Source organism: Salvelinus namaycush, chromosome 25 (genome assembly GCF_016432855.1).
Source record: "Salvelinus namaycush isolate Seneca chromosome 25, SaNama_1.0, whole genome shotgun sequence".
NCBI lineage: Eukaryota > Metazoa > Chordata > Actinopteri > Salmoniformes > Salmonidae > Salvelinus > Salvelinus namaycush.
The window spans coordinates 38,402,679-38,430,168 of NC_052331.1; the positions used below are offsets into that span (position 1 = coordinate 38,402,679).

Genomic DNA, 27,490 nt, shown 5'->3' on the forward strand with positions numbered 1-27,490 from the left:
ACAGGGCAACGCTTAAGGTCAATCCCTACTTATTCATAACCAATTAGCTAATACATTCAATGTCTTTTTGCTATTTGACAGGATTCAATATCGGGGAGAAACTGGACAAGCGGTACAGTGTGTACGGCTACACGGGGCAGGGCGTGTTCAGCAACGTCATCCGAGCCCGTGACGTGGCCCGCGCCAGCCAGGAGGTTGCTATTAAGATCATTCGGAACAACGAGCTCATGTGAGTGTCGTTTACCAATAGCTAATCTTGCACCCGGTTCAGTAGGCAGAAAACGTTTTGAAACTGGGGAGATACTACCTGCTGTTCATTGACTACAGCTCAGCGTTCAACACCAAGCTCATCACTAAGCTAAGGACCCTGGGATTAAAACACCTCCCTCTGCAACTGGATTCTGGACTTCCTGGCGGGCTGCCCCCAGGTTGATTCTTTTTTTTTAGGATCCCCATTAGCTGACGCCAATGGCGACAGCTAGTCTTCCTGGGGTCTGACACATTACAAAAAATACATTAGAAAAAGTGGTGAGGGTAGGCAACAACACATCTGCCAAGGGGGCCCCTCAGGGGTGCGTGCTTAGTCCACTCCTGTACTCCCTGTTCACCCACGACTGCGTGGCCACGCAAAACTCCAACACTAAGTTTGCCGACGACACTATAGCGGTGATCACAGAGGATGAGCTGGCCTATAGGAGGGAGGAGGTCAGAGACCTGGCAGTGTGGTGCCTGGACAACAACTTCTCCCTCAATGCCAGCAAGACAAAGGGGCTGATCGTGGACTACAGGAAACGGAGCACGCTCCCATTCACATCGACGTGGCTGTAGTGGAGCGGGTCGAGAGCTTCAAGTTACTCTGTGTCCACATCACGAAGGATCTATCATGGCCCACATACGCCAACAGTCATGAAGAGGGCATGACAACGCCTCTTCCCCCTCAGGAGAATGAGAAGATTTGGCTTTGGCCCTCAGATCCTCAAAAAGTTCTACAGCTGCGCCATTGAGAGCATCTTGACTGGCTGCATCACCGCTTGGTATGGCAACTGCTTGGCATCCGACCACAAGGCGCTACAGAGGGTAGTGTGTAAAGCCCAGTACAGCGCTCCCTGCCATCCAGGACCTCCAATACCAGGGGAAGGCCCTAAAAATTGTCAGACACCAGCCACCCATGTCCTAGACTATTCTCTCTGCTACCGCACGGCAAGCAGTACCGATGCACCAAGTCTGGAACCAACTGTACCCTGAACAGCTTCTTCTACCCCCAAGCCATAAGACTGGTTAATAATTAGTCCGGTTTGGTTAACTATTTAACTATCTGCGTTGACCCTTTTTTTCTTTTTTGCACTCATTTTTTTTGACTCATCACATACACTGCTGTTACTGTATTATCTGTCACTGTATTCCTAGTTACATATCTACGTCAGTTACTATTGTGGGTAGATATTAGGTGTACAGGCTTTTTGTTTTAGCCCTGCTCGAACACACCGGATTCCACTAACCTCTACTTGCTTATCTGAGTCAGGTGTGTCAGAGCAGGGCTGGAACCAAAAGCCTGTCCACCCAATAGCTCTCCAGGGGGACCTGTCCTACTGGCACACCAGTGTGTCCATGACTTTAGACTCATCGAAGTGGTCTCTCTGTCCCAAAAGGCAGAAGACTGGGCTCAAGGAGCTGGAGTTCCTGAAGAAACTCAACGATGCCGACCCTGACGACAAGTTCCACTGCCTGCGCCTCTTCCGACACTTCTACCACAAGCAGCACCTCTGCCTGGTTTTCGAGCCTCTCAGGTACACCCTCCAGGTTACTGGCACCCCTAGATTGAGAACAGTGTTTCTCTTCTCATTGTATAGGCAAGGTGGGCCTAGGGCTTTTGCAGTCACGAAATGTTGTCAGCCGGTGATTGTCAAGCAAATAATTGTCGGTTTCACGGTAATTGGCTTAATTAATGAACACATTTAGCATCTCCTGGCTTCAAGCCATTGATGCAGACCTTTTGAACATCTACATTTTAAAAAGTCTAATACGTTCATTTAATATAGCCTACACCTTAACAATAAAGCCATTATTTATTTTATACAGGTTTAAAGAAGCATGGTTTGAAGAACATGTGGTCTATTTCAGAACAGAATAGCATACTCTTGAGTTGTCCTGATGTGGCTATGCCAAATGGCTGTGGGCTACACTAGTTCATTTAGCAGACAAGATGCTTTGCTTAGAATTCCGGCAGTATTTTATAGTAATTAAGAATAAAATTGAACAAAGCTGAATAAAATAGAGGATATTTTCTCCAAACGATTTGAAGGAGTGCTGAGTTGTGCTGAGCGGTTAACAAAGAAACAAAGAAATAGGTATTCTTATACATGAATTAACTCTAAATTAAGCATAACTTTAGTTGTTCTACAAACGTCGGGCTATATGTTTTGATTTTTAATACATTTTAATGCTGTATGATCCTCCTCTTTTTAGTAGAGGCCATCACTCTGTTTTACTTGCACAATTGCATAGCCTGTAGAGATGTTGCGCAACATAAGCTCATGGGCTCTTAAGTGTTTTTAATTAGATTTTCGATCACATTTGCATTGACGTCATAGTGATTAGAGGGACAATAGAGTGCTGAGTACCAGGCGGTTAGCAAGTTTGGTAGGCTACTAATGACCAGCAGCTGCATCAGAGCTTGGAGAAGCCTAATTACCTTGACTTAACAAGGTAATTACCGCCGGTCACCGCAACACTCCTAGGTGGGCCACTTGCGCGTAGGTTTGCTCTCCCTGTGTTAAAGAATGTGGTTTCAATTGATCATTTTGGTTGTAAAAGCCTTAGCTGCTGGAGATGGAGTCTGAAAAGAGGTGGCCTTATTGATGCGAAGAGGCTGTTTTGAAGTCTGAGGGAGTCTGCTGCTCTCTGTCCTAGGGGTGGGGGAAATCGATATGGAATGGTGATATTATTTTTGCCCATTTTATATCAATACTGTGACTCCCAAGTATCGATTTTATTTTAAAAGATTGCTAGGCAGTTAACGTTAGCTAGCACTAGTCGGCTGGCTGTACCTGCAAAATACTGCCAGTATTTCTCGTCCTGTAGCTTGTTCTTTTTAAACACTAGAACCGCCTGGCCTTTCATCCTACAGGTACCCGCTAGAGAACGTCGCCGGTCATCTCGTTTAGCAACAGTTGCATATCAACCCACAAGGTGCTGAAACATAAACACCGCTTGATAAATAGTGCATCAACTATTGTAAAGGATTAGTTGCACAAAGAGATATTTGTGGAACTATATCAATAACAACAATAGTTATTTGTTTTTTATAGTCAAGGATATGTTTTTGTCCTAGAAAAAAAGCATAGGCCAATAGCCTATTTTAGTTTCCCTTAAAATGGATTACACTAATGTTTTTAATTGTATCAACTTTATTTGTAGATTAAATTAGTAATAGAGTTATAGTAATTAATAAAGTCCAGTTACAGCTTCTTTTGACAAATTAGAAAACAAAAAAAATGTAATATAACCAGCCAGGTGCACAGGTGAAATTATCTGCTATATATTCCTAAACAAAGGCACCAGTGCATGAACAATTGTAAAGGATGAATTGTCTAAATAAATAGCATATTTTTAAGTTTATAATGTTATTTGTTTTTGCTTAGTTAGCCAGAGAAATGCTGCTGCGTGGACGGTCATGTGCTGAATTGAATGCAAGCACAGCACGTATATTCTTGGAGAATGTGACATTTGGAAAGAGAGCTGCACCTGTTGAATTATGGGAGTTATTTGACAGAGGAATGTGTCATAGAAACTGCACAATATGCTCTTTCTGATACCTTTTAGAAATCAAAATGTTTGTCCTGCATTTGACTCTGAAGGAGGATTTGTGATTCTCTATTCCATGCATTTGTAAATTACAAGATTCGCCCATTTCTTCATGTACAATTTGACAGCTGATAGGCCTAATATTGTCACTCATCAGATTATTGTTAAATTAATCTTGTCTATAGGCTAACTGTTATGTGTGAAATTAGTTTCGGTATCGTTGAGGTGTAGTTTCGATGGGCCAGCTGTGCCGTCTGACTGGCATCGTTTTACTTCCTGCTCATCAACTTAGAGTCAAGGATATGTTTAGCATTATTTTAAAGGCCTACTGCATCAAACAGCATGTTTTTGTTTCCCTTACAATTAATTTGATTAGTAATAGAGTTATAGTAAATATAAGTCTTGTAACAGCTTTTTTTTTTTTTTTTTCGTAAAAGAGAATGGTATCAAGCCTCAAATGATTAACATGAGTACCAACGCTGATCAATAGGCATAACACACACACTCATCATTATACTACAGTTATACTAAATTAAATCAACCTCTTCACCCTCATCATTCAGTTAGGCCTAATTTAATTTCAATTGTGTGAAGTAAGGTGCACAATGATCGCCCATTCATCTATTTTGTCATTCATTCAGTGAGGAGAGAGAGAGACACAGCGCTTGGCTGGGTACCAACATCCTACAGCGCATTGTCTTGGGTAAAATTAGGTAAAAAGGATCAATACTTTTCTGTTTGTGATTTTTTTTTTTATTCAGACAATAGAGTAATGTAAAATACAAAAGTATCGTGAGGTCCCTGGCAATTTCCAGCCCAACTCTGTCCCATGTTTTACCGCTGAGTACATATTGTTTTCGTTCTAACCAGGATCTCAATTCTTTTTAGCGCAGACGGATTACTAAACTGTCTGAAAGGGCTCCATATTCCCTACATAGTGAACTACTTCTTCTTCTGTGGTTAGAAGTAGTGCACTACTTCTTCTGTGGTTAAAAGTAGTGCACTACTTCTTCTTCTGTGGTTAGAAGTAGTGCACTACTTCTTCTTCTGTGGTTAGAAGTAGTGCACTACTTCTTCTTCTTCTGTGGTTAGAAGTAGTGCACTACTTCTTCTTCTTCTGTGGTTAGAAGTAGTGCACTACTTCTTCTTCTTCTGTGGTTAGAAGTAGTGCACTACTTCTTCTTCTTCTGTGGTTAGAAGTAGTGCACTACTTCTTCTTCTTCTGTGGTTAGAAGTAGTGCACTACTTCTTCTTCTTCTGTGGTTAGAAGTAGTGCACTACTTCTTCTTCTTCTGTGGTTAGAAGTAGTGCACTACTTCTTCTTCTTCTGTGGTTAGAAGAAGTGCACTACTTCTTCTTCTTCTGTGGTTAGAAGAAGTGCACTACTTCTTCTTCTGTGGTTAGAAGAAGTGCACTACTTCTTCTTCTGTGGTTAGAAGAAGTGCACTACTTCTTCTTCTGTGGTTAGAAGTAGTGCACTAAAATCAAATCATATTTCATTGGTCACATACACGTGTTTAGCAGATGTTATTGCGTGTGGAACGAAATGCTTGTGTTTCTAGCTCCAACAGTGCAGTAATATCTAACAATTTCACAATACACACATCTAAAAGAATAGAATTAAGAATATATAAATATTTGGACGAGCAATGTCGGCACTATTTAGGGAATAGGGTGCCATTTTGTGACTCACTTCTATATTGTATGTGGTGTCTCTCTACTCTCCTCCTCAGTATGAACCTGCGCGAGGTGCTGAAGAAGTATGGCAAAGACGTGGGCCTCCACATCAAGGCGGTGCGCTCCTACAGCCAGCAGCTCTTTCTGGCCCTGAAGCTGCTCAAACGTTGCAACATCCTTCACGCCGACATCAAACCTGACAATATCCTGGTGCGTCACCTCTAACCCACCATAGTCCCCAGAGAGACACAGTCACCTCTAACCCACCATAGTCCCCAGAGAGACACAGTCACCTCTAACCCACCATAGTCCCCAGAGAGACACAGTCACCTCTAACCCACCATAGTCCCCAGAGAGACACAGTCACCTCTAACCCACCATAGTCCCCAGAGAGACACAGTCACCTCTAACCCACCATAGTCCCCAGAGAGACACAGTCACCTCTAACCCACCATAGTCCCCAGAGAGACACAGTCACCTCTAACCCACCATAGTCCCCAGAGAGACACAGTCACCTCTAACCCACCATAGTCCCCAGAGAGACACAGTCACCTCTAACCCACCATAGTCCCCAGAGAGACACAGTCACCTCTAACCCACCATAGTCCCCAGAGAGACACAGTCACCTCTAACCCACCATAGTCCCCAGAGAGACACAGTCACCTCTAACCCACCATAGTCCCCAGAGAGACACAGTCACCTCTAACCCACCATAGTCCCCAGAGAGACACAGTCACCTCTAACCCACCATAGTCCCCAGAGAGACACAGTCACCTCTAACCCACCATAGTCCCCAGAGAGACACAGTCACCTCTAACCCACCATAGTCCCCAGAGAGACACAGTCACCTCTAACCCACCATAGTCCCCAGAGAGACACAGTCACCTCTAACCCACCATAGTCCCCAGAGAGACACAGTCACCTCTAACCCACCATAGTCCCCAGAGAGACACAGTCACCTCTAACCCACCATAGTCCCCAGAGAGACACAGTCACCTCTAACCCACCATAGTCCCCAGAGAGACACAGTCACCTCTAACCCACCATAGTCCCCAGAGAGACACAGTCACCTCTAACCCACCATAGTCCCCAGAGAGACACAGTCACCTCTAACCCACCATAGTCCCCAGAGAGACACAGTCACCTCTAACCCACCATAGTCCCCAGAGAGACACAGTCACCTCTAACCCACCATAGTCCCCAGAGAGACACAGTCACCTCTAACCCACCATAGTCCCCAGAGAGACACAGTCACCTCTAACCCACCATAGTCCCCAGAGAGACACAGTCACCTCTAACCCACCATAGTCCCCAGAGAGACACAGTCACCTCTAACCCACCATAGTCCCCAGAGAGACACAGTCACCTCTAACCCACCATAGTCCCCAGAGAGACACAGTCACCTCTAACCCACCATAGTCCCCAGAGAGACACAGTCACCTCTAACCCACCATAGTCCCCAGAGAGACACAGTCACCTCTAACCCACCATAGTCCCCAGAGAGACACAGTCACCTCTAACCCACCATAGTCCCCAGAGAGACACAGTCACCTCTAACCCACCATAGTCCCCAGAGAGACACAGTCACCTCTAACCCACCATAGTCCCCAGAGAGAGACAGTCACCTCTAACCCACCATAGTCCCCAGAGAGACACAGTCACCTCTAACCCACCATAGTCCCCAGAGAGACACAGTCACCTCTAACCCACCATAGTCCCCAGAGAGACACAGTCACCTCTAACCCACCATAGTCCCCAGAGAGACACAGTCACCTCTAACCCACCATAGTCCCCAGAGAGACACAGTCACCTCTAACCCACCATAGTCCCCAGAGAGACACAGTCACCTCTAACCCCACCATAGTCCCCAGAGAGACACAGTCACCTCTAACCCACCATAGTCCCCAGAGAGACACAGTCACCTCTAACCCACCATAGTCCCCAGAGAGACACAGTCACCTCTAACCCACCATAGTCCCCAGAGAGACACAGTCACCTCTAACCCACCATAGTCCCCAGAGAGACACAGTCACCTCTAACCCACCATAGTCCCCAGAGAGACACAGTCACCTCTAACCCACCATAGTCCCCAGAGACACACAGTCACCTCTAACCCACCATAGTCCCCAGAGAGACACAGTCACCTCTAACCCACCATAGTCCCCAGAGAGACACAGTCACCTCTAACCCACCATAGTCACCTCTAACCCACCATAGTCCCCAGAGAGACACAGTCACCTCTAACCCACCATAGTCCCCAGAGAGAGACAGTCACCTCTAACCCACCATAGTCCCCAGAGAGACACAGTCACCTCTAACCCACCATAGTCCCCAGAGAGAGACAGTCACCTCTAACCCACCATAGTCCCCAGAGAGACACAGTCACCTCTAACCCACCATAGTCCCCAGAGAGACACAGTCACCTCTAACCCACCATAGTCCCCAGAGGGAAACAGTCACCTCTAACCCACCATAGTCCCCAGAGAGACACAGTCACCTCTAACCCACCATAGTCCCCAGAGAGACACAGTCACCTCTAACCCACCATAGTCCCCAGAGAGACACAGTCACCTCTAACCCACCATAGTCCCCAGAGAGACACAGTCACCTCTAACCCACCATAGTCCCCAGAGAGACACAGTCACCTCTAACCCACCATAGTCCCCAGAGAGACACAGTCACCTCTAACCCACCATAGTCCCCAGAGAGACACAGTCACCTCTAACCCACCATAGTCCCCAGAGAGACACAGTCACCTCTAACCCACCATAGTCCCCAGAGAGACACAGTCACCTCTAACCCACCATAGTCCCCAGAGAGACACAGTCACCTCTAACCCACCATAGTCCCCAGAGAGACACAGTCACCTCTACCCCACCATAGTCCCCAGAGAGACACAGTCACCTCTAACCCACCATAGTCCCCAGAGAGACACAGTCACCTCTAACCCACCATAGTCCCCAGAGACACACAGTCACCTCTAACCCACCATAGTCCCCAGAGAGACACAGTCACCTCTAACCCACCATAGTCCCCAGAGAGACACAGTCACCTCTAACCCACCATAGTCACCTCTAACCCACCATAGTCCCCAGAGAGACACAGTCACCTCTAACCCACCATAGTCCCCAGAGAGAGACAGTCACCTCTAACCCACCATAGTCCCCAGAGAGACACAGTCACCTCTAACCCACCATAGTCCCCAGAGAGAGACAGTCACCTCTAACCCACCATAGTCCCCAGAGAGACACAGTCACCTCTAACCCACCATAGTCCCCAGAGAGACAGTCACCTCTAACCCACCATAGTCCCCAGAGGGAAACAGTCACCTCTAACCCACCATAGTCCCCAGAGAGACACAGTCACCTCTAACCCACCATAGTCCCCAGAGAGACACAGTCACCTCTAACCCACCATAGTCCCCAGAGAGAGACAGTCACCTCTAACCCACCATAGTCCCCAGAGAGAGACAGTCACCTCTAACCCACCATAGTCCCCAGAGAGACACAGTCACCTCTAACCCACCATAGTCCCCAGAGAGACACAGTCACCTCTAACCCACCATAGTCCCCAGAGAGACACAGTCACCTCTAACCCACCATAGTCCCCAGAGAGACACAGTCACCTCTAACCCACCATAGTCCCCAGAGAGACACAGTCACCTCTAACCCACCATAGTCCCCAGAGAGACACAGTCACCTCTAACCCACCATAGTCCCCAGAGAGACACAGTCACCTCTAACCCACCATAGTCCCCAGAGAGAGACAGTCACCTCTAACCCACCATAGTCCCCAGAGAGACACAGTCACCTCTAACCCACCATAGTCCCCAGAGAGAGACAGTCACCTCTAACCCACCATAGTCCCCAGAGAGACACAGTCACCTCTAACCCACCATAGTCCCCAGAGAGACACAGTCACCTCTAACCCACCATAGTCCCCAGAGGGAAACAGTCACCTCTAACCCACCATAGTCCCCAGAGAGACACAGTCACCTCTAACCCACCATAGTCCCCAGAGAGACACAGTCACCTCTAACCCACCATAGTCCCCAGAGAGAGACAGTCACCTCTAACCCACCATAGTCCCCAGAGAGACACAGTCACCTCTAACCCACCATAGTCCCCAGAGAGACACAGTCACCTCTAACCCACCATAGTCCCCAGAGAGACACAGTCACCTCTAACCCACCATAGTCCCCAGAGAGACACAGTCACCTCTAACCCACCATAGTCCCCAGAGGGAAACAGTCACCTCTAACCCACCATAGTCCCCAGAGAGACACAGTCACCTCTAACCCACCATAGTCCCCAGAGAGACACAGTCACCTCTAACCCACCATAGTCCCCAGAGAGACACAGTCACCTCTAACCCACCATAGTCCCCAGAGAGACACAGTCACCTCTAACCCACCATAGTCCCCAGAGAGACACAGTCACCTCTAACCCACCATAGTCCCCAGAGAGACACAGTCACCTCTAACCCACCATAGTCCCCAGAGAGACACAGTCACCTCTAACCCACCATAGTCCCCAGAGAGACACAGTCACCTCTAACCCACCATAGTCCCCAGAGAGACACAGTCACCTCTAACCCACCATAGTCCCCAGAGAGACACAGTCACCTCTAACCCACCATAGTCCCCAGAGAGACACAGTCACCTCTAACCCACCATAGTCCCCAGAGAGACACAGTCACCTCTAACCCACCATAGTCCCCAGAGAGACACAGTCACCTCTAACCCACCATAGTCCCCAGAGAGACACAGTCACCTCTAACCCACCATAGTCCCCAGAGAGACACAGTCACCTCTAACCCACCATAGTCCCCAGAGAGAGACAGTCACCTCTAACCCACCATAGTCCCCAGAGAGACACAGTCACCTCTAACCCACCATAGTCCCCAGAGAGACACAGTCACCTCTAACCCACCATAGTCCCCAGAGAGACACAGTCACCTCTAACCCACCATAGTCCCCAGAGAGACACAGTCACCTCTAACCCACCATAGTCCCCAGAGAGACACAGTCACCTCTAACCCACCATAGTCCCCAGAGAGACACAGTCACCTCTAACCCACCATAGTCCCCAGAGAGACACAGTCACCTCTAACCCACCATAGTCCCCAGAGAGACACAGTCACCTCTAACCCACCATAGTCCCCAGAGAGACACAGTCACCTCTAACCCACCATAGTCCCCAGAGAGACACAGTCACCTCTAACCCACCATAGTCCCCAGAGAGACACAGTCACCTCTAACCCACCATAGTCCCCAGAGAGACACAGTCACCTCTAACCCACCATAGTCCCCAGAGAGACACAGTCACCTCTAACCCACCATAGTCCCCAGAGAGACACAGTCACCTCTAACCCACCATAGTCCCCAGAGAGACACAGTCACCTCTAACCCACCATAGTCCCCAGAGAGACACAGTCACCTCTAACCCACCATAGTCCCCAGAGAGACACAGTCACCTCTAACCCACCATAGTCCCCAGAGAGACACAGTCACCTCTAACCCACCATAGTCCCCAGAGAGACACAGTCACCTCTAACCCACCATAGTCCCCAGAGAGACACAGTCACCTCTAACCCACCATAGTCCCCAGAGAGACACAGTCACCTCTAACCCACCATAGTCCCCAGAGAGACACAGTCACCTCTAACCCACCATAGTCCCCAGAGAGACACAGTCACCTCTAACCCACCATAGTCCCCAGAGAGAGACAGTCACCTCTAACCCACCGTAGTCCCAGAGAGAGACAGTCACCTCTAACCCACCGTAGTCCCAGAGAGAGACAGTCATCTCTAACCCACCGTAGCCCCAGAGAGAGACAGTCACTTCTAACCTACCGTAGCCCCAGAGACAGTCACTTCTAACCCACCGTAGCCCCAGAGACAGTCACTTCTAACCCACCGTAGCCCCAGAGAGGCAGTCACTTCTAATCCACCGTAGCCCCAGAGAGGCAGTCACTTCTAATCCACCGTAGCCCCAGAGAGGCAGTCACTTCTAATCCACCGTAGCCCCAGAGAGGCAGTCACTTCTAATCCACCGTAGCCCCAGAGAGGCAGTCACTTCTAATCCACCGTAGCCCCAGAGAGGCAGTCACTTCTAATCCACCGTAGCCCCAGAGAGACAGTCACTTCTAACCCACCGTAGCCCCAGAGAGACAGTCACTTCTAACCCACCGTAGCCCCAGAGAGAGACAGTCACTTCTAACCCACCGTAGCCCCAGAGAGAGACAGTCACTTCTAACCCGTCGTAGCCCCGGAGAGACAGTCACTTCTAACCTACCGTAGCCCCGGAGAGACAGTCACTTCTAACCTACCGTAGCCCCGGAGAGACAGTCACTTCTAACCTACCGTAGCCCCGGAGAGACAGTCACTTCTAACCTACCGTAGCCCCAGAGAGAGACAGTCACTTCTAACCTACCGTAGCCCCAGAGAGAGACAGTCACTTCTAACCCGTCGTAGCCCCAGAGAGATAGTCACCTCTAACCCACCGTAGCCCCAGAGATAGACAGTCACCTCTAACCCGTCGTAGCCCCGGTGAGAAGATTTTAACAAACATTCAATGCAGAATAAATGTTTTTAAAGTAGGTTGTATATTTCTGAACAATCCATCATGATATGATGCCTTGTTGGTATTATGACCCGCTTGCGGAGATAACTGTCACCTTTTGATCAGGGCACTCTACCCTTACCAGTTTCTCCCGGTCACATGACGGGCCATAGCCCAGTGGTCAGTCTAATTGAACCCACCCAGTGTGAACAATGTGCTGTTTGACGGGGCTAATTGAACCCACCCAGTGTGAACAATGTGCTGTTTGACGGGGCTAATTGAACCCACCCAGTGTGAACAATGTGCTGTTTGACGGGGCTAATTGAACCCACCCAGTGTGAACAATGTGCTGTTTGACGGAGCTAATTGAACCCACCCAGTGTGAACAATGTGCTGTTTGACGGAGCTAATTGAACCCACCCAGTGTGAACAATGTGCTGTTTGACGGGGCTTTGATGTCACCTTTGATCTTTTTAAACCTGTTGGCTGGAGTTTTATATGGGTCAAGTGGCATATTTGTTTTTCTTATTGGTTTGTTTTCAACAGGTGAACGAGTCGAAAACCATCCTCAAGCTCTGCGACTTTGGTTCAGCGTCGCACGTGGCAGAGAATGACATCACTCCCTACCTGGTTAGCCGGTTCTACAGGGCGCCGGAGATTAGTGAGACTCCTCTTTTCATGTCTTTTCCTACTCTTCTCTTTTGTGTTCTTCTCCTCTGTTCTTTTTTTAATCCTGTCACGACCTTTGACCTGGAGAGCTACTGGGTTCAGGCTTTTCCTCCAGCCCAGCTATATTCAACTAATCACCTGCTCATCAAGTCCTTGATTGGTTGAATTAGTGCATTCAGCAGCTCTCCACGACCAATTGGAGATCAATGCTGTAGGTCTTAACTTGTAGGGAAAATATTCAACTTTCATGTTTAGTACGTAAAATAGGGAGGGGCTACTTTTTTCCCCCGTTATAAAACTTTTTGAATCTTTTTGAAACGGTGTGCCCTTATGAACACAACACTCATCAAACATACTAATTTGCCATAGTTTGTCCCAAGTCCCCTAAAGCCTGTATCTGTCCATGCAGTCATCGGGAAGCCTTACGACTACGGCATCGACATGTGGTCCGTTGGCTGCACTCTGTATGAGCTGTACACGGGCAAGATCCTTTTCCCAGGGAAAACCAACAACCACATGATTAAGCTCGCCATGGACCTCAAGGGCAAGATGCCCAACAAGGTCAGACCAATATCCACCAACCAAAGAAATTCTCCCTTCACCCTACTAAGGGACATTTTACAGCAGAAAAACAATTTATTCAGAAGTGTTACTGAAATTCCAATTTTTAAATAGAATCTGATGAATCTAAAATCGGAGTTTCCGGTTATTTCCTGACTGGAATCATTTGAAATGGAATTGACCCCCAACTCTAGTATCTTTCTATCCTGCACAGATGATCAGGAAAGGCGTGTTCAAGGACCAGCATTTTGACCAGAACCTCAACTTCCTGTACACCGAAGTAGACAGAGTTACTGAAAGGGTAGGAGGTTATTGTTTTCTCTGTTGTCTCAGTGGGAATGTTAATGGATACCCCCTCTAGTATCAGTCAACTGATCTTGTTTCTTCTTGGGAATGTTGCTTTTCCACATTCTTTCCATTCTGTGGATAGTAAGCTAAGCCATGTGTCTATATTTTTAAGGACCCTACTTTCCTGAGGATGACTCTAAAACCTTGTGATCCGTTAAAAAAAAGTCAAACGAACCTCAAATGTTGTGATGTATCGATTTATGTCCATCTCATCTCTATGGTGTCATTGCTCTTGCCTTCTGTCCTCTTACTCATTTTCCACATCTCTCCCCCCCTCTTTCTCCCACTCTTTTTCTCCCTCTTTCTCTCCCCCTCTTTTCATTCTCCTTTTCCTCCTATTCCAACCCCCCCCCCTGCTGTGTCTCTGCTAATTTTCTCTCTACCATCTTTGTTTTCTTCACTCATTTCTCTCTTCTTTTAAAACTGTTTTGTTTTCCTCTCTCCTTTTCTCTCTCCTTCTTTTAAAAACGTTTTATTTTCCTCCCTGGGTCTTTTTTGACTCTGATCTCTTGCCCCGCCCAACTCCACACCACTTGTGTGGTGTTCCGTTCCGCTTCTCATCCCAACTCTTTCTCTCTCTCTCATGCCCTCCCTCCCTCGCTCTCCCCCCTCCCCCACTTGTTTTTCTTCTGTCCCACCCATTCACAGGAGAAGGTGACAGTGATGAGCACCATCAACCCCACCAAGGAGCTGCTGGCTGACATGGTGGGCTGCCAGCGTCTGCCCGAGGACCAACGCAAGAAGGTGGCCCAGCTCAAGGACCTGCTGGACCAGACCCTTATGCTGGACCCGGCCAAGAGGATCAGCATCAACCAGGCCCTGCAGCACCCCTACATCCAGGAGAAGATCTTCTGACCACTTTGTACTGTATCCACTCACAGTCACGCATTGATTGCCGCAACCAGTACTGAGTCCTTAGTTTGACTATGGTTGGACCCCCATCCCATCTGGCACTGCTGATGGAGAGGAAGTAGTATTATCTTTCTTCCCCCGTTTGAACCACACACACACACACTCTCTCCCGTTTTTCATCGATCTTCTGGATTGTATAAATAACCGTAGTAGGGCTCCTAGCAGAATGCCTGCTGCACAGCATATGTTCAGTCTCAGCCTACCTGCAAGTCAGATAGTTCTGTCTCCATTATAAGCCCTCTATCTCATGGACAGTAAGCCACTCGAGTTGGACTTTCATCCAATCACATCTTCCGTTTTTTGATTGGCCTCTTGCAGGTGACTGAAGGTGGATGATATTTTTTGCTGTAAATTTTTTTAAATTCTGATTGGGTTAAGTAAAATGTTAATTCTGATTGTTGGGACGGGTTAGTCAAATGTTCATTCTGATTGGGTTAGTCAAATATTCATTCTGATTGTAGGGACGGGTTAGTCAAATGTTAATTCTGGTTGTTGGGAAGAGTTTTTGAGTTAACGGTCATTCATGAGTTGCCAAGGCTGTGACAAGCAGGGAGGGTAACCCAATGCCCTTACCCTTTTGAATGGGATGTTCGTACAGTGAGTAGACTAAACTCCTGCAACCTTGGCAGCTCCTTTGACTTACTGTTACCTGTGATGTGGTGCAGGGCCAGCATAAATGATGTCTATATCCGCGTCTCTCCCAGGTATTGAAAACCCCGAGCGCTCCCCTACCCACCCCGTCCCCACATCCTGGTGTCTGTGCAGGCCCTGGTCCGCATGCCCGTTCTGCTGCTGCCTGTAGGTCTGTCAGTGCCGAAAACCCAAACGGTTGGGGGGTCCTTGGGTTCTACTTGAGCACACCTGCAGGGATGGCCCCTCATGTTTAAAGCAGGTTGTATACCACTTTCAGTACATTGAAGGTAAGCTATCCCCCCCCTCCTAGGAAAAAAAACTAAAGTCATCAACTTCAACTGGTTATTACCTTTTATATGTTTATTTTTTGATATATTACACATGGTTTTAGCCAGATGTCCCTGTAGACATGGTTTACCTTCCTCCAGGGTATCTCTTACATGTCAAGAAACATGGTTTCTATAAGACAACTATATATTTCTTAAGCATAAAACAAATCACTATGGCAAAGATTGGATTTAAAAAAATCCAAATCAGTCACGCATCCAAATTGTAGAGAGGAAATTGGATCGGGGGGGGGGGGGGGGGGGGCTTTATCCAACAAGCTGTCACCTTCAGTGTACTTCTCTTAATGCAACAGCTACGTTTTATTTGCTCTACTGTGTAATGAATACCTTTTTCTCTCTCTCTCTGCGTTCCCTTTACGGTGTTACGATGTTAGAAACTGTGAGGATAGCGGTCTTGCTACGTACACAAAAGCATGTGTTGAAATTGTTTCTAGGTGTGTTCTCTCTAAAAAACAAAACAAAATAAGACTATGTAAGTGTTTTGTTTCCCTCTGCTATCTGTCATTGGTTTTCATGTTTTGTATGACCATGTTGTCTTTTGATACAGGGATATTCCTGCACTGAGCTTTGAGTCTGCTTGTTATGAGCGGTAATTGCCTCTACTTTATTTGGTGTTATATATATATGTTCTCATAGGACCAAAGCAGAAATAAAACAGCCTGAATGAGTAGCTAATGCAGTATGTATGCCTTTTCCATAAAATGTCTTCCCTACATACAAATACCAATGTTCAGGCCCCTTAAAGTGTCAACAATGAACTGAAATGCGTTCTGTTTAAAATCCACCAAACCTAAACTAAGAATACTTTGGTGTTCAGCAACTTTTAGGCTGGAATCCAAACTTGAGATCTGTGCGCCAAAAGTTGACACGTACAGATCAAAAGTTAGGATTCGGGCCCTTACATGCTAGATTTAGTTCAAACCAAAGGAGCAGAAGACAACATCATTTTTGTGTGCTGTTTCACTGACGCTGATTGTTTGTGCTGTTTTTCCCCACAATGATGTTTCCTGTGGTGGCTGAAAGCGAGACAGTCCAGCACTTCCTTCTCCAGCCCGGGCTCCACTTTCAGAGAGACAAGACCTCCACAAGGCCACTTATCAAGGTCATTTCTGATGGCATGTGTAGATACTAAAAGCCGTAACCTATAGTAATAAATAGTCGTAAACTCGTATAACTCCCAGTGACTCTATTTAGTTGTATAGCTCCCAGTTAATTTTCCGATAGTCAGCACCTCTACACTAATGTTCTCTGGGGGTGCTCCAGCTTTTTATTAGATACTAAAAGCCAACAACACTGGGGGTAATGTAAAATACAATATGGGGAATTCATTTTGCTTACTGTTTTCCGGGAAGGCATTTGTCATAGACACTCACCCACACTCAACCATTAAAAAGTTGTGGTTCCAAATGTTTCCTTCTCACAAGATGTTAAGGCTTGATCGTTGTATTCGTCTACACATGACCGACACTTTCTGGTTAACAAAGTGTCATTCCAAGCTGCACATGTACCTGAGTGTGTTTGGTTACGCATATGGCTCTAAACTGGTTCCAGATTGCCACAAGGCGTCAGGTAGCTTGACTTGTAACTATCAAAGTTGAACCACCAGGCGTCAGGTAGCTTGACTTGTAACTGTCAAAGTTGAACCAAAATACTTGTTCATTATTTCTCTATATGTTCTAGGTGCCGCCCTTTTAGAGAAGAGTCTCGCAAGGAACCTCCTCTGGACAAAGGTTTCTGTTCTGGAGAGAGTTACTGTATTTGTAGAGGTGGACTCATCAATATGACATCATCATACAAAGTGGGGGAAATTCCTGCATACAGAAATCAATAGAAGCATTCAAATCTTCTGAGGCTGACACTTGTGGCTTTTCCCCATGTGGGCAAAGCTCAAGGGAGGGTACAAATTAGGAAGAGGCAAATGTGGCAGTCTTGGCAGATTATTATTCCATCGTTGATGTCTGTAAGCAGGAAGACGGGGCATGTGTGATGATGTCATTTTGCATAAGTCAATTGTTAGTAGACATCTCATGACCTGACATTTTCAAATATGCTATCAGTAACTACTTCAGTTATCATAATGAGTCACTATTAGACACATTGTTATTATAATGAGTCACTATTAGACACAGTGTTATTATAATGAGTCACTATTAGACACATTGTTATTAAAATTAGTCAGTGTTAGACACATTGTTACCATAATGAGTCAGTGTTAGACACATTGTTATTATAATGAGTCACTATTAGACACATTGTTATTATAATGAGTCACTATTAGACACAGTGTTATTATAATGAGTCAGTGTTAGACACATTGTTACCGTAGTGAGTCACTATTAGACACATTGTTATTAAAATGAGTCAGTGTTAGACACATTGTCACCATAATGAGTCACTATTAGACACATTGTTATTAAAATGAGTCAGTGTTAGACACATTGTCACCATAATGAGTCACTATTAGACACATTGTTACCATAATGAGTCAGTGTTAGACACATTGTTATTATAATGAGTCACTATTAGACACAGTGTTATTATAATGAGTCACTATTAGACACATTGTTATTATAATGAGTCAGTGTTAGACACATTGTTACCATAATGAGTCACTATTAGACACATTGTTATTATAATGAGTCACTATTAGACACATTGTTATTATAATGAGTCACTATTAGACACATTGTTATTATAATGAGTCAGTGTTAGACACATTGTTACCGTAATGAGTCACTATTAGACACGTTGGGTGAGATTTTGGACCCATTAGACTTTTGAGATTTGTTCATGAACTCAATGTTTTGCTTATGGATTCTGAGAAAGTATATGGCAATCATGATAAATTGTATTAGTTCGATTTAAACGTTTGTTATAATGTGGCTAAATCTATGCCAAAGTGACCAACAATAAGGTAATACTTTTTCTTGTTATTGATAAATATGGCCAGATTCATGTTATCACTGGTAACATTGCAATTTTGTGTTTTTGTTTTTCAGGGTAAGTCAGAACTTCTCTTCCCTGCCTTGGTTCCTTCAGTCTCCTCTTTCTGCTTTGGTGCCCATGTAAGACTCGAGACCAGAGACATGTTCAACGAATGAGCCCTGTGGATATTTCTTCAGATATACATTTCTGTTTTAACATTTTCTATCTATTTTTTTTTATATGTAACACATTTGTCTACATCCTTCACTTTATTCAATGTAATCCAACCCAAATGACTGTACACTACTGTTTCCTTATGATATAACATCAAGTGTGCATATTCTGTCCTTTATTGAGAACGTAACAACTTGTGTTCATTTGTGTATTAATATAATAAACATACGGACTATCAGAAGATTGAGTTTCTTTGGTAAAAGTTTACTTGGACGCTGTCATAGCCTACATAATCGTGTTGCCATAATGACAAGATGTCACAAAACAATCATGACTTAGCCTGTCTGCTTAATGACAACTGACTTAAAACAAACATGACTTAGCCTGTCTGCTTAATGACAACTGACTTAAAACAAACATGACTTAGCCTGTCTGCTTAATGACAACTGACTTAAAACAAACATGACTCAACCATGGTTTGAATTTAAGGGGTGCTAGAACATGAAGTTAAACATCAGTTGTGGACACATTCAAAATAGTCAAGATTTTGACACCCCAAAGAGTTTGTGTAATTTGAGCCCTAAACAAAGTGTTATTTAGGCATGCTAATTCCCACTAGTCAACGAGCTTCCAGTACCTACGTAGATAACATCGCCTGACATGTTATATTGTTATGACACCAAAGGGTTCAGGTAAGGTCTAATGAGATATTTTGTACATTCATTGACTGGTACACTAGTTCACTTAGCTGTCATGTTCTACTTTGAGAACATTGTGCAGTGATCAGGAACACCCTGTCAAAGGAAAAATGCTTTCTAAATGCACAGTCTGTGTAATCCCCGTCTCCAAGTTGTTAAGCCTTTCTCAAGTCCCTGGCTTTAGTTTTCTTTGCAGAGCTTGGTGGTGACACTCTGCGGGAGGTCAATGTGCCTTTCTTGCTAGCTTTGGCTTTTCTGATTTTGGTGCAACCTGTATGTTTTGGTGTCGATCCCTCACCCCAAGACTGGACCTGTACAAGGGTCTCTGTTCTGTTTAGTTTGGCTGAGCTGGAACAGGGCCTCTTAAAGACTATATGTGGCCTTGCGCTCACCCTGATGCGATTCTGTTTGTAAGGAGCACAAGTCGGCCTAGTGCGTGAGTCGCGAGACAGGCTCAGTTCCGTAACACTGGACACAACTGAATCTGCTTTCCTCAAGCGAGAAGTGCTCCTGGTCAAGCTGACGGCCGTAGCCGGCCGACACCGGCCCGTTTTGGTCAGCTCTCGCTGTACTGTGGCCGCCTGCAGATCCTCCATCTCAGATAGTCTGCTTACGATGGCAACCAATGAAGGCTCTCGCATGTGCAGGCTCTGGCGACTTTCCCAATCGGCCGTGCTGGGCAGACTCCGGGTCAGATCCAGCACTTTCAGAGATGCGGGGAGCACCTCCGCAAATGGCGACTGGGCCTCCGACGACTCCGAGAAGTGCAAGTCAGAGTCCAGGTCTAAGTCGAAAGGTTCAGGTCTCAACCGGAGCTCCACTTCGGGCGTGACCCACTCGTGGGCCTGGGCACCCCCTTTCTCTTGGTCGGATAGATCGCTGGCGTCAGAGTGGATGTCCGCCGGTGTGCTGCTATCGTTTCGCTTTGAACCATCAGTGCTGGTTCCTGACCCAAGCCCTGCTCTGTCATTCATTGGGCCCCAACAGTAGAATGTCTTTACCCTCCTCTCCCCATTGCCCCTTCTCCTGTCCCTCGAATTGACAGTGTAAGCCGCCTGGACAGGTGTGATTTTCAACAGAGACTCACTGGAGCTTGTGTCCCGGCCCTCCCCTTGGTTATGTTTGGTGAAACTCGGGTGCCGTAGCCTGCTGTTGAGATGATGGATGTTGATTGTTGGTCGTCTGTGGATCATCCTGAACTGGGCTCTCTGTAGTTGGCTCTGGCTAAAGATAAAGAGGGCATAAAAATAGCATAGAGCTAAGCAGTGTGGCGATCTTAATAAATAATGTAATGACCCTGGATTTATAAGCGTGGAAATCGACTCTGCCGCTGGAGCATGCCTTTGCGGCACAGTCGATAGCGCGCCGGACCTCGGGCTAGAAGGTCGAGGGTTCGAGACCTGCTTCCTGCTGTTTTATTACAATAATTACATAAAACATGTATTTTAATTTCGAACTCCATAAACCTGAAAGGTGTTTTAATTTACACCTTTGGTAATACTGACAACCAAATGTGGTGTTTTAAGTAGCTTATCTAAGCAAAACGGATACCTAAAAACTGTCCTAGTGAATTGACTACAGCCAAGGTAAATGGTAAATCATGTTTGGTTATATTTTGAGTGGAATATTCCTTTTTGATAATCAAGAAATGGGGGTGAAGTAACCTAATATTTGAGTTTGGATACACGGCAATTTTTAGTTTTTATTAATGGATTCCGATGAAAAGTTAATCAATTTAAAGTTCGGTATTTTGGCTACGGCAGAACAAACATGACACCAAATGCTGTCAGACGGGCTGGCGTACATTTCTGATTGATTTTCCCTCCATCAAGGTAATGGCTGGCCCATTGTTTAATATCCCATTGTCCTCTATACAGGTGACTGGTATACAGAGGGTAATATTCCCACACTGAAGATCTCATTCCGCCTGTGAATAGCCCAGCTGTCACCAAGTTAGGGTAGTAAGCAGGCATTTAAAATATTTATCTACTTACACTGATGTAGACTCTGATGGGCTACGGCAGGTGGTCAGGTAGATACTTGAATTGAGTGTTGATGGAAATATCTAAGAAATTAAAAAGATGACTGTATTAAATGCATTTTAAAGTAATTTCTATTAAAGGCATTAAAAACAACAGTACGCTAAAGGCAAAGGAATTTGTTGAAATGGTCATACACAACCGGTAACAATTCCTTGTCTGGAAACATCCACAACCGTAAAATGGATTAGACTTGCTCATACATGCTGTACATCTAAATACTCTAAACTATAGTAAAGTACTTTTACAGTTATCACCTTCTGTGCTCTGACACCACTTGACATGTCCAAGTCCTCAAGTTGACGAATCAGATGAGAGATATAGAAGTCCTATGGGCAATAAACGGTTCATTCATTATTTTCTTAATTAAAGCTGACAGTTGGTAGACTTTGTCAAATTTGAATTCGGGAGCAAAATCTGAGAAATAATAACTATAAATTCTTATTATTTTATAAAGCCCTACTTTAAATATGAGATTAGCATTAGATAAGTTTGGACAGCTGTAGTGCAATAGAAAAAAACATGTTAAGTAAAGACTGACGTATTATACAAGTTTTAATTAAGGTCTCCAATTAGTTTTTCTCTAATTAATTAAACCATGTGATATTTTTCCCCATTTAGCTGTATATGCAATGGGGGAAGTTTCTCAAGGCAATGTACCTATATAGGTTATGGAAAGCTATAATCAAACTTTAGTAGCACTTCATTGACCTATATGGTAGGTATAATGACATAGTCAAATTGTAATTACACAGAAAGTATGCCATAATTAGTTTTTCTTTTGGTAGCCTTTACCAGTAGGTCAATGGAAAGTATACATAGACTCCAAACAGCTCTCATGTTTACTGGTGCACGGAGAGAGAACAAATATATAAATAAAATGGAAAGTCCATCACACTGATGTTGGATGCTCCACAAACTTAGATAGCACACAAACGTTTCAGTCAATAGACCTTTATTGGTCTTTGGATCTAAACATTTGTGAGATCCAATTAATTGTTTGTGGAGCATCCCATACCTTTTTTAAAAATGTATTACTGGCAGCATTTTAGCTACCAGTTTGCACCCTAATTTTGCACCCTAATTGTTAGCACACTTAGAAAATGCTAATCATAATGACGATTTAATTCTATAAGATTAACGTTACACTGCCTTTAATTTGCTTTATTGAAAAAGCGGTGTGAGGAGCCTGTTTTGTCACTCACCTGGTTTATTTGGCCAGATACAGCTCCTAGAAAAATGAAAGAGCAACATTTCAGTTAAGACGGGCATAAGTCGGGTGAAAATAATTATTTCATAAAAAAAGATAGGTTAACCTACCTGGCGTCGAGAGATGCGTCTCAGCTAAACCGTGCCTACGAGCTGTTGACATGTACCGGTTTGACATGTTGAGGGTTGGCGTTTGTCTGACTCTTGCCGTTTGATCATTCCAGTGAAACTGTTGGATTCCAGACGTCGTTAATATTTGGACATGCACTTGACACGGACATGATCAGATATCCCTCTTTCTCTCCGTTATCATTTTCAGCACGCTAGCTACAGTATATCAATTCATATCTCTACCTGTAACAATAGGAGTTCGTTTTCTCTTCTACACTCTCTGTCCTCGTAGCTTCATAGGTAGGTAACCTATTGACTTGTATTTCCCGAAAGATTTAGCCAGATACAATGTTACAACGCGTGCCCAAAAGTTATCTTAAATGATCTAAGATGTGTGTTTTGTCTTTCTGTCATGCGACACAGATATTCTACAACATGATCATGACAGATCTCTTCTACAACAGCATGATAATGGGCTAGCTAGCTACATGTCTCAAAACGAAAATGGTGACTGAAACCATGGTAACACATGAACTATGGTAACTTCCCAGTCCTAGAAATGTAGCCTGTTTACTCCGCCTCAAATAGATTAAAAACCCATTGGTGGTGTTGGAGGGCAAGTAGGAGCCACCCTTTCTTCTGCTCTAAAAAATACCCCAATGCCCCCAGGGCAATGATTGGGGACATTGCCTTGTGTAGGGTTCTGTCTTTCGGATGAGACGTTAAACGGGTGTCCTGACTCTCTGTGGTCACTAAAGATCCCATGGCACTTATAGTAAGAGTAGGGGTGTTAACCCCGGTGTCCTGGCTAAATTCCCAAATCTGGCCCTCATACCAGCACGGTCACCTAGTCATCCCCAGTTTACAATTGGCTCATTCATCCCCCCCTCCTCTCCCCTGTAAATATTCCCCAGGTCATTGCTGTAAATGAGAATGTGTTCTAAGTCAATTTACCTGGTAAAATATAAAAAAATAAAGATATAAAGATAGTTGTGTGGCTAAATGCAATAGCATATTCATACATTTTTCACATTTGTTTTTTTCTAGAATCCTTCATTAAGGATTTCTAGAATCCTTAATGAAACTATATTAAAGCGGACACCCCGACTGTGTTTTGATGAAAAGCTTAGGGATGAGCCTGGAGATTTTTTAAATTTTAATTATTTTAAAAAACTACATTTTAGTCATTTAGCAGACAGTCTTATCCAGAGCAATTTACAGGAGCAATTAGGGCTAAGTGACTTGTGCAAGGGCACATTGACAGATTTTTCACCTAGTCGGCCAAGGGGATTTGTTACGTCCCCCAGTTTCTGTGTTGTTTTGTGTTTGTATGTGTTTGTATGTGTTTGTATGTGTTTGTATGTGTTTGTATGTGTTTGTATGTGTTTGTATGTGTTTGTATGTGTTTGTATTTCAGGAAATGTCTTTCTGGATTCTAAGCAGCTGGTTTGTCGGCCCCTCAATGATTGGAGCTCTGAACCCTCCGTCTTGTCAGAGGAAACAGCTGTTTTCAATTACAAACTCCTTCTGCAGCTTGAAAAGCCAGTGTTCCTTTGTTAAGAGAGATAGCATTATTTGTATGTCCTGTGTTTTGTTGTGGGTCTGTATAATTTGTTGTAAAGTATTTTGTAGCTGGTCCTGCAGAGGTATGTTTATGTCAAAAGGACTGTTTTTGATTACTGAAATTACTCACTTTACATTAGTAATTATTCTGTTTTTGTTCCCAGGGGGGAAGGGGAAGGCACCTTAGGATTGCTTAGGCAAGAGGCCTGCGGGCATACATATACCCGTAATATGTACTCTGTCTATGCACACTAGGTAAGACCTGTGCGGACCACCCCCTGTATTTTGGTTAGCGTGCCAGGTGGCATTAAGAATAGGTAAGTAGTGGGTGGGTAGGTAAGGTAAGAGAGGGGGCTCTTTAACTTTTACTTTCTTTGCTTTGGTTCCGTCCAGCCCCTTTTCCCCAAATTACCGCGTGAAGGAAGAATAAATTCCCCGTTAACGGTAATATTCTCTGCCTCTGTCATTCTTACCCGCACCTACAGTCACGTACCTCTTTACCTCTTTCACTCCACGGGGAGTTGAATGTAGCGGGGTGTTGCGTTCCCTCCAAGAGGTGTACATAACATGATTCAAACCATTAACCTTTCAGTTATTGGCCCAATGCTCTTAACTGCTAAGATTCCTGCCACTCAAATTCATAGACTGCTATGGATGCAGAACTGACCATCCATGAAATCAAAATGATAGTTTTAACCATGTGTTGAGGCTGTAGCCTACAGTGTTTGTTGACATTTTATATTGTTTACAAACATTTGGAGTAAAACAAAGCTTGTATTTTTGGTTCTGATGGGATACTACAGTTGAACTAAGCTCATGAGGCATTTCTTCAAGAATCAATGAATTATTTTTGGGGTAACAGACACAACAAAATGTACAATGTCGACTTAGAGGCTATCACTTGAAAGTATTAATTAAAAGCTTGTTTCCAAAGTGGTCCTCGATGGTAAAAACAGTAACACATAGGCAAGACAAAATTACAAACAACCATAAATACATTAATTTATATTGACATTCTAAGAAGTGGCACTATTCACTGTACTTCTCCCTAACCTTAAAAATCAACCATTAATTTCACGTTAAAACAATCTCTAACTATGGAATCAGATTAATTTAATATCACCCTCTTTTTCCACGAACTTCAGTTAAGAGCCAGTCAGAAGAACAGCTTGATATTGACTAAACCATACTGCCATGTTTGCTCTAACTATGTTAGTACCTTTGTTGATCACTATTCTAGAGCAGTTAATGGACCTATCATACCTGTCATTCAAATAAGTACACCTGACCAGCAGTAGGGGGCACAAGGAGCAGTGGAGTGGTTTCTCTTACTTGGACAACCTTTTCCAAATGAAAGCCTTTTCCTGCTTTATAAAAGCTATTTCTACTTTTTCTTTGCTTGATCGCCAAAGGTAGGCTATTCCACAGACAAATACATGTTTACTTTTGCGATTTTTCCATGACATAACATTAGCTCTGGTATTGTAACTGTGTTGGTTATAGACAATATCAATGTGGTTTTTCATATAACCTGGGGCACAATCATTTAAGATGTCAGACATGTGATTAGATATAAGTTGGTCCACTCTGGACTCCAAAGGCAACAAGCCCACCTTCCGGAACCCCTTGTACTCCTAGGTGGGACATTCAGCATATACCTGATAACATTATGTGGGTCCTAGGGGAGACATTCAGCATATACCTGATAACATTATTTTGCATGACCTGCGTTCTTTTTTCAGCTTTTTTGACAGCCCACTATACCAAGAAGAGCAGGCATAATCCAAATAACATTTTTATCAAGGGTGAGACGAGCAGTTTCTTAACTTCGATGTTAAAATATCCAGTGTTACGATTTGTTCGCCATTTTAGAGTGAATTTTAGCAGCAATCAGGTCTCCGGAAAGTGATTGATCTAGGGACACACCATGATAACTTACACTTGTTTTAGATTCAATATCCTTCCCTGCACAGTTTGCCTTTGTCTTGTCAGCCCTAAGCAATCTACGTTTTGTTCCAAACAAAATCAGTTTTTCCCAAATGTAGCCACAATTTGTTGTCAGTCAACCAATCTCTAACAAAATGCAATTCCTTACTCAGGGTCTCCTGTTATCTGTATCCTTCCCTGATATCAGTATGACTGAGTCATCAGCATAAAGCTGCACTTAACTGTATTATTGACTGTGTTTGTTTATTCCATGAGTAACTGTGTTGTTTGTGTTGCACTGCTTTGCTTTATCTTGGCCAGGTCGCAGTTGTAAATGAGAAATTCTTCTCAACTAGTCTACCTGGTTAAATAAAGGTAAAATGTAAAAAAACTGTATCTGGCATATCATTAACGTGTATAAGAAATAAAAGGCCCTAAAATAGATCCCTGCGATACTCCACAGGATATTTCTTTGGCCTCTGACAGAACATCACCAACATTACATACTTGTGTTCTATTGGTCAGATAAGACCTAAACCAATTCACTGCTAAATGCCGACCATATTATCTCCCAAGAGAATTCTCCTCCGTCATCGCCACGGCCATTTACATCCCACTTCAAGCCGAAACCTTGACGGCCCTCAAAGAACTTCACTGGACTTTATGCAAACTGGAAACCACATATCCTGAGGCTGCATTTATTGTAGCGGGGGATTTTAACAAAGCAAATCCGAGGACTAGGCTGCCGAAGTTCTATCAACATATTGAATGTCCTTCTCGCGCTATTAAGACTCTCGACCATTGCTATTCAAACTTACGAGAATGCTTACAAGGCCCTCCCCCGCCCTTCTTTCGGCAAATCTGACCACGACTCCATCTTGCTCCTCCCATCCGATAGGCAGAAACTCAAACAGGAAGTGCCCATGTTTCGTACTATTCAACACTGGTCTGACCAATCGGAATCCACGTTCCAGGATTGTTTTGACCACGTGGACTGAGATATGTTCCGGGTAGCTTGCGAAAATAATCAAGACACATACATGGATACGGTGACTGAGTTGATAAGGAAGTGTATAGGAGATGTAGTACCCACTGTGACTATTAAAACCTACCCTAACCAGAAACCGTGGATAGATGGTAGCATTCACGCAAAACTGAAAGCGCGAACCACCGCATTTAACCATGGCAAGGCGACTGGTAATATGGCAGAATATAAACAATGTAGTTATTCACTCCACAAGGCAATCAAACAAGCTAAACGTCAGTATAGAGATAAAGTGGAGTCGCAATTCAACGGCTCAGACACGAGACGTATGTGGCAGAGACTACAGA

At 44.4% G+C, this 27,490-nt stretch overlaps 1 protein-coding gene across 2 annotated transcripts in view; it reads left to right on the forward strand.

The window, feature by feature from the left end:
* The window catches only part of LOC120020701 (serine/threonine-protein kinase PRP4 homolog), a 32,591-nt gene extending 16,837 nt beyond the window's left edge, over positions 1 to 15,754 (forward strand). For both annotated transcript variants that reach the window (XM_038964411.1, XM_038964413.1), the window contains exons 9-15: positions 82 to 229; positions 1,650 to 1,787; positions 5,538 to 5,691; positions 12,590 to 12,704; positions 13,122 to 13,273; positions 13,488 to 13,574; positions 14,270 to 15,754. In XM_038964411.1, the coding sequence (XP_038820339.1) occupies positions 82 to 229; positions 1,650 to 1,787; positions 5,538 to 5,691; positions 12,590 to 12,704; positions 13,122 to 13,273; positions 13,488 to 13,574; positions 14,270 to 14,476 (1,001 nt within the window). In that variant the 3' untranslated portion in view covers positions 14,477 to 15,754. The remainder of the gene's footprint in view (positions 1 to 81; positions 230 to 1,649; positions 1,788 to 5,537; positions 5,692 to 12,589; positions 12,705 to 13,121; positions 13,274 to 13,487; positions 13,575 to 14,269) is intronic.
* The last annotated feature ends 11,736 nt before the right edge of the window (positions 15,755 to 27,490 follow it).